This window comes from Alosa alosa, chromosome 23 (genome assembly GCF_017589495.1).
Source record: "Alosa alosa isolate M-15738 ecotype Scorff River chromosome 23, AALO_Geno_1.1, whole genome shotgun sequence".
NCBI classification, from domain to species: domain Eukaryota; kingdom Metazoa; phylum Chordata; class Actinopteri; order Clupeiformes; family Clupeidae; genus Alosa; species Alosa alosa.
Window position 1 is genome coordinate 325,001 of NC_063211.1, and position 13,356 is coordinate 338,356.

Genomic DNA, 13,356 nt, shown 5'->3' on the forward strand with positions numbered 1-13,356 from the left:
TGTGTGTGTGTGTGTGTGTGTGTGTGTGTGTGTGTGTGTGTGTGTGTGCAGACCTGTGTGTGTTATGGGGGTTGCAGAAGTGTGTGTGTGTGCAGACCTGTGTGTGTGTTATGGGGGTTGCATAAGTGTGTGTGTGTGTGCAGACCTGTGTGTGTTATGGGGGTTGCAGAAGTGTGTGTGTGTGTGTGTGTGTGTGTGTGCAGACCTGTGTGTGTTATGGGGGTTGCAGAAGTGTGTGTGTGTGTGTGTGTGTGCACAGACCTGTGTGTGTTATGGGGGTTACAGAAGTGTGTGTGTGTGTGTGTGTGTGTGTGTACAGACCCTGTGTGTGTTATATATGGGGTTACAGAAGTGTGTGTGTGTGTGTGTGTGTACAGACCTGTGTGTGTTATAGGGGTTACAACTGTGTGTGTGTGTGTGTGTGCAGACCTGTGTGTGTTATGGGGGGTTAGAAGTGTGTGTGTGTGTGTGTGTACAGACCTGTGTGTGGGGGTTGCAGAAGTGTGTGTGTGTGTGTGCAGACCTGTGTGTGTTATGGGGGTTTGCAGAAGTGTGTGTGTGTGTGTGTGTGTGCAGACCTGTGTGTGTTATGGGGGTTGCAGAAGTGTGTGTGTGTGTGTGTGTGTGTGTGTGTTATAGGGTTACAGAAGTGTGTGTGTGTGGGACCTATGTGTGTTATAGGGGGGTTGCAGAAGTGTGTGTGTGCAGACCTGTGTGTGTTATGGGGGTTGCAGAAGTGTGTGTGTGTGTGTGTGTGTGTGTGTGTGTGTGTGTGTGTGTGAGGTGTGTAGACCTGTGTGTGTTATGGGGTGTGTGTGTGTGTGTGTGTGTGTGTGTGTGCAGACCTGTGTGTGTTATGGGGGTTGCAGAAGTGTGTGTGTGTGTGTGTGTGTGTGTGTACGAGACCTGTGTGTGTGTTATAGAGAAGTTGTGTGAAGACCATGTGTGTGTTGTGTGTGTGTGTGTGTGTACAGACCTGTGTGTGTGTTTTGGGGTTTGCAGAAGTGTGTGTGTGTGTGTGTGTGTGCAGACCTGTGTGTGTTATGGGGGTTGCAGAAGTGTGTGTGTGTGTGTGTGTGTGCAGACCTGTGTGTGTTATGGGGGTTGCAGAAGTGTGTGTGTGTGTGTGTGCAGACCTGTGTGTGTTATGGGGGTTGCAGAAGTGTGTGTGTGTGTGTGTGTGTGTGCAGACCTGTGTGTGTTATGGGGGTTGCAGAAGTGTGTGTGTGTGTGTGTGTGCAGACCTAGGTGTGTTATGGGGTTGCAGAGCCTTCCAGATCCAGGTTACTCCATCTGCATGACGGTCTGATCCCGAGATCCATGTGCCTGACTCACACACCTCCATATAAAAGAGCAGGTTGTAAAGTGCACGCCGCCACTGCTCTGTAGGGGGAACACACACACAGGTACACCAACACATGCACGCATACACACACACACAAAGGTGTGCACCACAATAACACACAAACGCACACAGACATGTACACAAAATAAGTGGTGACAACAGGATAGCAGAACATAGTAGTAAACATGTAGTGATTACATTGAGTAGTGATTCCTACTGTATGTAAGGTCTCCTCTGCACTGTAGTGATTACATTGAGTAGTGATTACATTGAGTAGTGATTCCTACTGTATGTAAGATCTCCTCTGCACTGTAGCAAGAATGTTTCTCTTGCTGTAAGTCACTTTGGATAAAGTGTCTGCTCAGTGCATACTGTACATGTACATGTAAAATGAGGAGGGTAAGGGGAGAGCTATGGAAGAATATTAGACTCAAAAGTGTGAATTACTTGGCTAGCCAAACCTGAGCATCGCCATTGGCTATTCAACAGGAAGTGCCAGAACAGTCTCAAAAGTAATCGTACTTGCAGAAAATTGACTTATCGGCAGAGATTCGTAATGGCAGAATAGCTTTGTAATTGAAAGACAGCAACTGTGGAAGGTTTAGTACCTGTGGAATATATTTGTAAGTGAAGGACATACAGTATGAGTAATACTTAAAATCGTTCGTGTTATTTTTTTGTTAAATCACAAGTCATTTTTACAGTTACAAATCTGTGCACTTGCCGAAAAGATTTGTAACTGTAGGACAACGTTTTGTGTGTAGAATATTGATGTGTAATTGTAGAATATATTTGTAATGGTAAAATATTTTGAACTGTAGGATGATTTGTAGCTGTAAAACCGATCCGTACCCGTAGAATAGATAGTGAAGGGCTTTTATTTGTAATATTGACAATTACTTGTACAGATCATTTTTACAGTTTCAATTCATTTCTACAGTTTCAAAACGTGATGCACACGTACAAAACTTTTGAGTCTAATATTCTTCCATAGAGAGCCAGCTTGGTCAAGCAGAAGTAGAGCCCACCCTGAAATCTGCAGTTCCTTCGGAGGAAATGGAGACAAATCTCACTCCTCTCCTCCACCTGGGCACCCGACCGCATCAGCTCATCAGAGACTCCATCTGCCACACACACACACACACACACACACACACACACACACACACACAATAATACGAAAGACACAGACACATCAAAAAATACACACAAAAAAAAAATATGCACAAAGATTAACTTACAAATCATTGATATTATATCTGACATAATTGCATAAGCAGGTAAGACGGGTCAAATCTGACTGATTGATTGGACTGAACATTTGTGAGTTAGTGGCCAAGACAGAGAGAGAGAGAGAGAGGAAAGATTAGAGTGCAAGTAGGAAATGTCCACACACACACACACACACACACGCCTACGCGACGCACTATATCAAAGACGCGCACACGCTATCAATAGCTTCACGCCTATACACACGCGCCAAGACACACACACACACATCATGTGTACCTGACTGCGAGACAAGTTTCCATTGGGGACAATAAAGTTAACCCTTTAGAAGCCTAAGCTGTGTTAGGGCATGTTCACTACCTTTATTCATAAGGATTTATTCTGGTCATTGTAAGTGCCACACATACATATTATATATTGTTTTTTTCAGCAGAGTCTAGGCTATCCAGATCATTCCATGTATTAGTACTAGCATTGATTTTATTTAGATTTTTAAAGAATTAAAATATAAAAATCGTATTATAAAAAATATTATATTTCGACATGTATCTCACCACAGCAAGCTCATAGCTCTACATACATTTCATGTGTGTGTAGGGAAGACTGTCCTGAATCGGGCAATGTAATTGCCATGTTGGAGGGATACTCTGGGGCTGAGCAATTTACAGAAATATGTTGTGTGTGATTTACGGAAATAAATGCCATTTTTTATTTAGTGATGAAAAATTACCTTTCTGTGGTCCATATCTGTGACACGAACTGATCTGACCTGACTTGACCCGAGTTTGCATGTTAGTTGTGTGCCTATGGTGTATGCACTCATAATGATTCTCAATGCAGGAATTTGCTAGGATCTCGAAACCGGATTATAAACATGCTTTGCCATAGAGAAACACACGATAGCATTGGATTATAAACATGCTTTGCTACAAAAACAGACAAAAATGTGGGGTAAGTCCAGCTATATGAAGTTATTATGTTGCTGTCACTTCGTCTGTTTTATAGCCCAGAAGGATGTACTTGGTATCAAATGATAGCTCTGTGTCTCCTCTTTCATCTGACATGCGTAGCATATCTATCCGATCACCGTCCGCGAGTAATTCAAACGAGAGTAATGGGTGTGCAGCGTTGGTTTGTGTACATGACGTTATTATTTTGCAGTCACTTCGTCTGTTTTTATAAGCCATAAGGATCGATAAACATGGTACCAATGGATAGCCCTGATATCATCTGATATGCGTGCCATAACGATGCGATCACGGGTTCGCGAGTAATTCAAACGAGAGTAATGGGTGCGCAGGTGAATGCAGAGAAGTATAGACTATAAATATGATGCAATTTGATTTAATTTCATGATTTTTTTTAATTTTCATACTTGATCGTACAGACAAGTGTGTAGTCTCGTTGGAAAGCCCCACTTCTGCTCTGTCACGCAATAAAGGTTTCACCTCCCTGCGATGAACAGTTCCGGAGCAATGTAACATAGAAGAAAGGGTGTGTTTTTTGACGCACTTTGCGTCAATCGGGTTCTAAGGGTTAACTGAACTGAACACACACACACACACACACACACACACACATGCACACACACACACACACGCATGCATACGCATACACGCCGCGCACACACACACACACACACCACAGCGCACACACACACACTTTTTACACACGCACACATGCACACACGCATTTACACACACACACACTCGCACACACACACACACAGTGCCGCTGCAGGCCATTTTGGTGCCCCATTGTTAAAACATTTAAATGATAACTCAAACACCTTAAGTAAAATAAAAGGCATATAATTTACAGACCATTACTGTGTGTTTTTAAAGTATATTTTTTAATGAGGTAGGAGGACAGTGGAGAATGACAGGAAGCGAGGACCAGGGGCGGGAATCGAACCCGGGTCGCCGGCGTACGGTGCAGGTGCCCCAGCCAGTCACGCCACGGCTGGGGCCAGCTCTGTGTTTTTAAACATTAATTTCTGAAGAAACGCTGTTTGACCTATAAATGGTGCATTGTCACTTTAAGAGCATTGAGTCTTTACATTCCCATAATGCCCTTTTGCTAGCTCTTGTTTACAAGCCTTGCTTGTTTGATCTATATTGATATAATAATATCAACAATAATATGTGCAATAATAAGTTGTTATAAGCATCCTTCATTGCTTTGGATAATAATATCAACAATAATATGTGCAATAATAAGTTGTTATAAGCAGCCTTCATTGCTTTGGAAATGGAAGTGTGTAAGGACATGAATGAACTCCATTCCACAGCGGCCACCACCCTCAGAATAAACTCCATTCCACAGTTTCTGACCCCTGACCTCTGACCCCTGACCTCTCACCTTTGAATACTTGTGGCCTGACATTAAAAGGACAGTGTGGAACGTTTTCAGTTGTTTGTGAGCTCCCAGAGAAAAAAAAATGTTAAAATGAGAGCTCTCTTTCTCAGTTGTTTCTCCTAGACAATAATGAGATCACAGTGATATAAAAATGAGATTATTGCTTTTGTCTCCCGCTTCTCAGGTTTGTCTCTGGAGCAAAAGAGTTAAGTTATCTCAGTGTAGACTCCCTTTAATATACAAATGAAATCTCATCAATATTTTAAATAATGCTCAGTGTTGTCTAATTTATACATCTCATATTTTACTCAGGCTGATCCACCAGAGAGCTCTCTCTGTAAACTCATGCAATTCTCATTTCAGATCTTTTTGGTAAATCTCAGATTAGGCTCCATCAGTTCTGTAAAAGAGATCTCTTCACAAGCTTGAACCGTTCTCATTCTAGTCATCTCAGTTTAGTCCTTTTTTGATTTATAAAAGATATCTCAGCAAAGGCTTATACAATACTCAGACTTGCTCAATTTATATATCTCATATTTTACTCAGGCTTATCCATCAGAGAGCTCTCTAAGTGAACTAATGTAATGCTACTAACGTTGCTAGCTTACTTTGCCTTATACAGCTTTAGTCTGTATGTTTTGAATGGTGTAGCCAAAATGCACAGAATTTTAAAATGTCTTTGGGATGTCAGTCAAGATGACGAAGCTAACGTTATTGCCACTGGTTTAAACTGGTTCCAGCTCAATTCCACTGAAAAGAGGCCGCAGCTTCTTAAAATTGGAAGACTACGCTAGACCATCAGATCAAATTGCTGAACAAACAGCGTACCAAAATGGTAAGTATATTTTTCCCCACAAAATGTTCTCACTTTTGTTTAACCTGCTATAAATTACAGCATATTGTAACAGGAGTGAAAGGGCATTCTTGTAAGCCAGGTAAACTAGGAAGTAGCGTTGCTGCGGTCGAGGGATCGAGAAATAGGTAAGTCAGCATCTGCAGTCATGAATAACTTACCAGTCAACATTTCTTTTGCAATTAATAGAATCTGTAGCATGCAAATCAAACCAGCTATTAGCCTAACTGAAATAAAACCATGATATATCTAGGTATGGTGAAGGGTATGTGATGTGGGGCTATCTATCTATCTTTTAATTACAAAGGCCAAGGGAACTTTATCAGGATGCATAGTATCCCGAGTCCATTCAATAACTGGCCTTTAAAAATAAATATCTGCCTGCCTCTATGGGATTTTAACATAGGGGGTTCCTTACTTATGCCCCCTGTATTTTAAGGAATAACATTTATTAATTTACAATACCTGGTTCATTCACAAAGAATATTGGTGTGTTTAAAGGTTGGATTTTTTTCCTCATTTTTTAATTGAGGCATTAAGATCAATTTCCAACAGATGATTTATTGTATTCCTCTGGTTGTCTTAACTTATGCACAGTTGATGGTTTTATAAAGACACCCCTACACCAATAAATAGTTCATGTAGACTGTCACACAATGGTAAGCGGAACATTGGCCACAGCTTGTAACAACTTCATTTTTTACCATTCTTTGCGTAGGGATGTGTACAAGGATGTGTAACCTTGTGTAACTTGTGTAACTTGGGAATTACAACAGAAAGGAACACGTTTCAGCTAATCAAAATCAATGACTGAAACTGTCAGTTTCAGAGCTATTATTACCACACTGATAGATTGATTTTGCTTTTTATTTGCAGCCTACGTTATGCACTGTGGAACGCTCTGCGGATGGACAGCTGTGGAATCCGCAAAGGTCAAGAAGGCTTTTGTTACGAGGGCTGGAGGTTCCAAAACATCCATGAAGCTGGGGTAATTAATTATTTTAAATTATTTCCAATTGTGGTGAGCATTATTGGTGGGCTTTTTATAAAGGGTAGGCCTCTATTGCACTAAAATTATTCAACCTAGTTAACATCAAACTGTGTAGCTACGAAAGCTACAAAATCACATTGTCATAGAAATGATAGAGGCGAAATTTCCACTAGGTTTTATGAAGATATTTTACAGATGGGCTGAACATACATCAAAAGTAAAAAAAAAATGACATGGCCAAAATGATTAACTCACCAACAATATTTGTTGTATGGTGTATACCAGAGATCACCAAATGGTGGACCAAAGATCCGAGTCCGGACCGCGGCGTGATCCTATCCGACCCAGACCATAATAGCCCTAATTTAGATTTTCACGTAAGATTTCAAAGCTGCGCTAAATGTTTAGTTGGTTAGGATAACAGCATTTACTTCAGGAGTTTCAGGAACCAAAAACTTTTGCTGCTACTCAGCCAGTGAAATCTGTGAATGATAAAGTCGAAATCAGTGAGTAAAAGTGGCCTACTATGGGAAGAGACTGATAGCCTGAAACGAGAGAAACGAAAACAATCAGATGGATATCTAAGTGATAAGTAAGTTATTTTCAAATCATCGATTGCTCAAAGAGGAGGAACCTAGACAGCGAGAACAGAGCTTTATATATTGTCACGTGAGAACTAGGCTAAATATGGATGTGACAGTTTTAAAAACCTCTTCTATTCTGAGACAGCTTTTAAAATTTTGAAGCACCTCTACTAGACAAAGCATATTGAGCAAGCATAGGGTAGGCTAGGCCCATTCAACAGTGAACTGAGACCACAGAATATTTTACGATTTAAGAAGGCAATTTGATTGATCCACCACAATCTAGTTAAGCCGACATGCATTCACTGCCCAACAACGTGATGTTCCTGGGTTTCCAGGATTTGGGTCAACATAAAAAAAAAAAAAAAAAATTTAACTTGCTGATTAATGGGTTCAAGGAACCAGCCTTGTCTCAGCTCAAATTTTATTTTAAGTTCACGTTAAGATCTTTAAAATAGCCAAGGCTACTCAGTTTCTCCCCAATCACTCTTATCTTGCCTTATTTCTCCTCATTTCGAATGTTGCCTTTTAGGCTACTTATTTTATTTCACATTAAACATTAGGCCTAGGCCTACAATCTTCTTGAATTTCCCCTTGGGGATCAATAAAGTATCTATCTATCTATCTATCTATCTATCTATCTATCTATCTATCTACAACTAGGCTCCATCCATCCATCCTAATATTAAATATACACAGTGGCGATTCTAGACATTTTTAACAAGGGTGGCACTAGTGAGGCACTGATTCAAGGGTGGCATGAGGCAAAACATCCAGATAAACAGAAACAGGCTCAAGATGTGAAATTAGCACAAATACATTAGGGAAACCAGATGCAAACACCATACTCATAAATTGAAGGACAAAAAAACACAAATACCTTACTCACACAAAAATGTCTTTGTATTTGAATAAAATTTAATACAAACATATTAAAGTTAATTATCTAAGTTGTCTGTCACTGGGCTATGCTGTTCTAAAACAAATTCCATCATGGGGACATTAAAATATAATCAATTTTATTATATTACTGTAAATGAAGATATACAAAATATACTCATCCAAGACATTTCCCCCACTCTATGGCCATCTATTTTGTAGCTGTTACAATAATTTGACCTGCTTTTTGTCTATTTGTTTATTTTCTCAAGAAACTTGAGGTTGGTATGAAGGAGGTATTGTGTATGTGAGCAATGTCATCTTCCTGAATCTCAATATTATGATAACAAGTCTGGGCAAATTATTAATTAAATTTTCACGTGGGGTAACTTGTTGCAGGGCAACCATAACCGGTTCCACGTCTTCCGATTAGATGATTAATCATCAGTTTCTTGAGAACTTTAAAGTTCTCAAGAAACTTGAGGTTGGTATGAAGGAGTGTATTGTGGAGGTGTGCAAACATTGTGCACGTTGCACATGGTGCAACTTCTTGCAGGGCAACCACATAACCGGTTCCATGTGTTTGAATTGGATGACTTCCATGTGTTTGAATTGGATGACTAAAGTTCTCAAGAAACTTATCTCCCTGAATCTCAGTATTCTGATCACAACAACTCTGGGCAAATTACAAGTCAGCACCAGTGCTGCATTCATTGTTTTGCACTTTTATAAATCACCAAAAGTAGGTTATTGATTTTACCAAAATAATTTGACACTATTTTTAAACTACAAACCTATAAAGTATTTTGATACAAAATATGATGCCATTTTTTTCCAACTAAATAAAATAAAAATGACAACATACTATTTTGTATTTTACATACATGTATCAGACATACTGCCTATCCCTGGCTGTTGGCTGCAGCAACTCAAGCTAGGTAGTACTGATTGTTTTGTGTTTGTTTTGTGTTTATAAGTAAGTATAAGTATAAGTATATATACTCTTTTGATCCTGTGAGGGAAATTTGGTCTCTGCATTTATCCCAATCCGTGAATTAGTGAAACACACACAGCACACAGTGAGGTGAAGCACACACTAATCCAAGCAGTGAGCTGCCTGCATCAACAGCGGCGCGGGGGAGCAGTGAGGGGTTAGGTGCCTTGCTCAAGGGCACTTCAGCCGTGCCTACTGGTCGGGGTTCGAACCGGCAACCCTCCGGTTACAGGTCTGAAGTGCTAACCAGTAGGCCACGGCTGCCCCAAAAAACGATCGTGGCCTCCCCGTCGGGGAATCGAATCCCAGTCTCCCGTGTGACAGGCGGGGATACTCACCACTATACTAACGAGGACGACTCTATGTTAGTTTTGATCCAATTTGACAGCTTTGCTATGTTGCCCACCCAAAATTTCTACCAGCCCACCCAAATATAGTAGCCTAGCATAGGTTCGAACCAGCCCTGCCCTGCATGGAGACATATTTTACGATAATAATGGAGAAAATGTTAGCAAAACTTTAGGTTTTTGTTAACGGAATCTCCCGACCCTCATTCATCTATTTGCAACAGCCCACATTCTGCCTTCAATCCAGCTGAGACAAGTGAAATATTTTTTTTTTTTTTTTTTAAAGCTGTCATCGTCATAGGCACGATATTTAGGCTACCTCTGTTAAGCCTACACAAAGTTAGCGTGATAAGGAGTATTTCCTGATCGGGAAACCTTTTCGCTCCGCAGTTCAATTGTGCCGCAGGCCAATAAAGGCAAGTGTGTTTGCCACTTACATTTCTGACGTCTGACACTTCACACTGCTGCAAGTGCATCAAGAAAGGTCCCGCCTTACACCATGTTAATGGCCAATCGTAGACTAGGATTTGGGGTGGCACCTGGGGTGGCCAATCGAATCTCAAGGGTGGCCTGTGCCACCCGGAGCCACCCCTCTGGCTACGCCCCTGTATATATATTATACATACATACATATACATAGCCTAAACATTATGATGCTCCGGACTTTTGCTTGAGGAAATTTTCTGTAACGACCTCGCTGAAGATGCCTGTGGCTGTGCGTCTTTTCTCCTCATACACATATGCGCAGCTGTCGTGCCATAAACAGCGAGACATGGCTGCTAGTTTAGCTTAAGTGATTCTGTGGTAACACATAATAATAGGCTAATATCAAGTTGATTTGCTCACTTGCACCTCTCAACTTTGTGTTGCTAACCTACCTAGGCTATGAGATGTACGTAGGTCTACTATTGGGTTTAATGTCATTTAGAAATAGGCAGCGCAACCTTTGTATGTCATTCGTAATTAGTGCTAAAATCATTATTGAACATGATCCCTTCTATGAACTTGATAGTTTTTTATTTACATTTATTTTATCTAATGACAGACAACAATGAATTGCATCCACATATCCTTATGCATTATGTGCAACTATTATTCACTAGCCTAAAACCGTGAGACTGAAGGCTACAGTAATTACTCACGTATTTCTTAAAGTGTTAAAATTTGCCTAGGTGTAATAGTTTAAAAATAAATATTAAGTATTCAAATGACTAAATATGTTTAGCAATTAAGCAGATTAATAGTAATTATGCAGATTAAAAAATACTATACATTAACTGTACACTTTATATGAATTCGAAGGTATATGAAATAGAAACATATGAAATAAGCCATAATTATCCGTGTGTGTGGAAAGAGTCAAGCAGAATCTAGGATGCCCACTGGTGTGAATGATAACACTATATTCAATATTACTGATGATGTCAAGGTGGTCTGGGCCCCCAAATCAAATACATTTTTTAAGAATTATCGAAGAAGTATCGAAATCGCAATTCTTGATGTGGTATCGGTATCGAAACAATAATTTTGGTATCGTGGCAACTACACTAGTCTAATTTCTTAGGATATGGTTTCTTAGGTTTTCGCACCGGCAGCAATGTTCATTCTTACTCGTTCCTCGACTTATCGTGACTAAATTCAAGATGGCTGCAAAGCTAAACTTCGTGAAGATACTGTCTGTATAAATCGTCTTGTAAGTAAACTACCAGTGCTTTTTCAAAGTTCTCAATGTCTCGCTTTAAATGTCAGGGCCCCTCGAAGTCTACCAATGAAGTGTGGAGATACATTGAGCCTCGTAAATGGGTGTAAAACAGTGATTTATTTGCATGGCTAGCCCGATGCGAAGCACCACTATTGAAAAAAAGATGTTGGTAGCATCGGCTAACTAAGCGCCAGATTTTGGAGTGCAGGGGACAAGCCGAGATGGGCTATGAGACATACGTTCACACTCGGTATCATGTTTCAATACACTTTAGGTCAATATCACACCGGAATTCTCCTTTAAACCTCACTGATCACAGGATAAATGTTCCTGTTGAAACCCACTATCAGAACTAAACAAGGCAATGCTGCATTTTACACTGAATAGGCTTAGTCCAACCAAAACAAGGTTTTGCCTAGTGGTAAGCTGGATAGGGGTTAATCCTAGTGTGACAATACAGTTTACTCACTAGATGAAGTGAGGGAATTCAACAAACTTGTTTAAGCTTGACAAATATATCAATACAATCTGTTTTTCCAATTGGGCAACATATAGCAAATGTGAGTGGTACGTAGCTATCACATCCCCCATTCTGTGTTTAAGTGATTAATAAGGTGTGTCTGATCTTTGTGCTGTATCAAAATTCCCACAGTTATGAAAGCAGACGGTCAAACAAATGTCTTACTTTGTATTTTTGAGTGGCTCACAAACTAACAATGTTCTATTTTCTGCTCTTCTATCACTCCTCCCTTTGGTTGGTTCCACCACCAGGATAAAAGACGCAGATTGACCAGCCCACGCTTTCATCCACCATTGTACACAGTATGGCACGCTTTGGCACAAGTTCAGTTTGTTTATGTTATTGTTTATTAGTTCATTTCTCCATGTTGTATGATTTATAGATAGACTTAAATTGTCATTGTGCAGTTGGTCCCAGCAATGCAATTTGCTTTTGTGCAGCTTTTAAAAATAATACTCACATACACACTCACACACAAAAAAATAAAAAAATAAGAATACACAATTTTTTTAAAAATACATATCAAGGCATTAACATGCTTCCATTGCTTGAAGTCCATTTTAAAGTGCAACTGTGCAAGCTCCCATTGCTTAAAGTCCATTTTTAAAAAGTACAACTGTTTTGCTTTTGTTTTATAAAATAAAAGTTTGAAATGCTATGCAGTGCCCTATTTTTGACCCTCAAACTGATATCTCAATTGTAACTCCTACTTCTCAACAGTTTCTCATTGCAATGTCTCCTCATTTGCTCTATTATTTCTCCTAAGGAGAAACAAGTTGTAAATGAGACTACACTCAAACATATAAGAGATCTCCCGTATTTCTCCTGCTTCTCAAACTAATATCTCTTATGTGACTCCATCTGCTCTATTATTTCTCCTAAGGAGAAACAAGTTGTAAGTGAGACTACACTCAAACATATAAGAGATCTCCTGTACTTCTCCTGTTTCTCAAACTAATATCTCTTATGTGACTCCTACTTGTCTTATTGCTATGTGTCTCATCTTTTGCTTGTTTTATTTTTCCTAAGGCAAAATTAGGAGAAATAATTGTGACAAAAGTAATACTTAAATGATCCTTAAAAGAGAATCACCATTTTGCCTCCTTAGCAACAGAAGGGATACAAATGAGAAGCAAAAGTTTCCTCTGGGCTATATTAACATTTCCCATTCATACATGTGGCCTCATTCATGTTTAATTACCACCACCACCAATTCGAAGCTTACCTATGGGCTTAGAAACATATACATAGCGTTTATAAACGCTCCATCTACGTGCGGCATTTTAAAATAACGGTGACCGGCTAGGGACATTTGTGAAATACAGCGCCGTCTTTGGCATAGCATTTTCCAACGAAACAAATAAAGAGAAAAAATAACTTTGTTTGTGATCTGTTACTGTCTCAGCAAAGCTCTTGTGCACAGCCACCTGTGCAAAGGCTTTAGACCCAGAGACAGTTGATAAATGAACCTACCATAGTTTTGCTAGAACTAGCAGACTACCACAAAGTTGCTGAATGTATGTTATTTCAGGTTAGTTTGCAACAATGTACAA

General features: G+C 39.8%; 1 protein-coding gene across 1 annotated transcript in view; it reads right to left on the reverse strand.

Annotated features, from left to right (window-relative positions):
• Nucleotides 1-13,356, reverse strand: part of parp12b (poly (ADP-ribose) polymerase family, member 12b) — a 31,296-nt gene that overhangs the window by 4,852 nt on the left and 13,088 nt on the right. The window contains exons 4-5 of the mRNA XM_048235611.1: nucleotides 2,300-2,469; nucleotides 1,193-1,212 (exon numbers count right to left, since the gene is read on the reverse strand). Of these exons, the coding sequence (XP_048091568.1) occupies nucleotides 1,193-1,212; nucleotides 2,300-2,469 (190 nt within the window). The remainder of the gene's footprint in view (nucleotides 1-1,192; nucleotides 1,213-2,299; nucleotides 2,470-13,356) is intronic.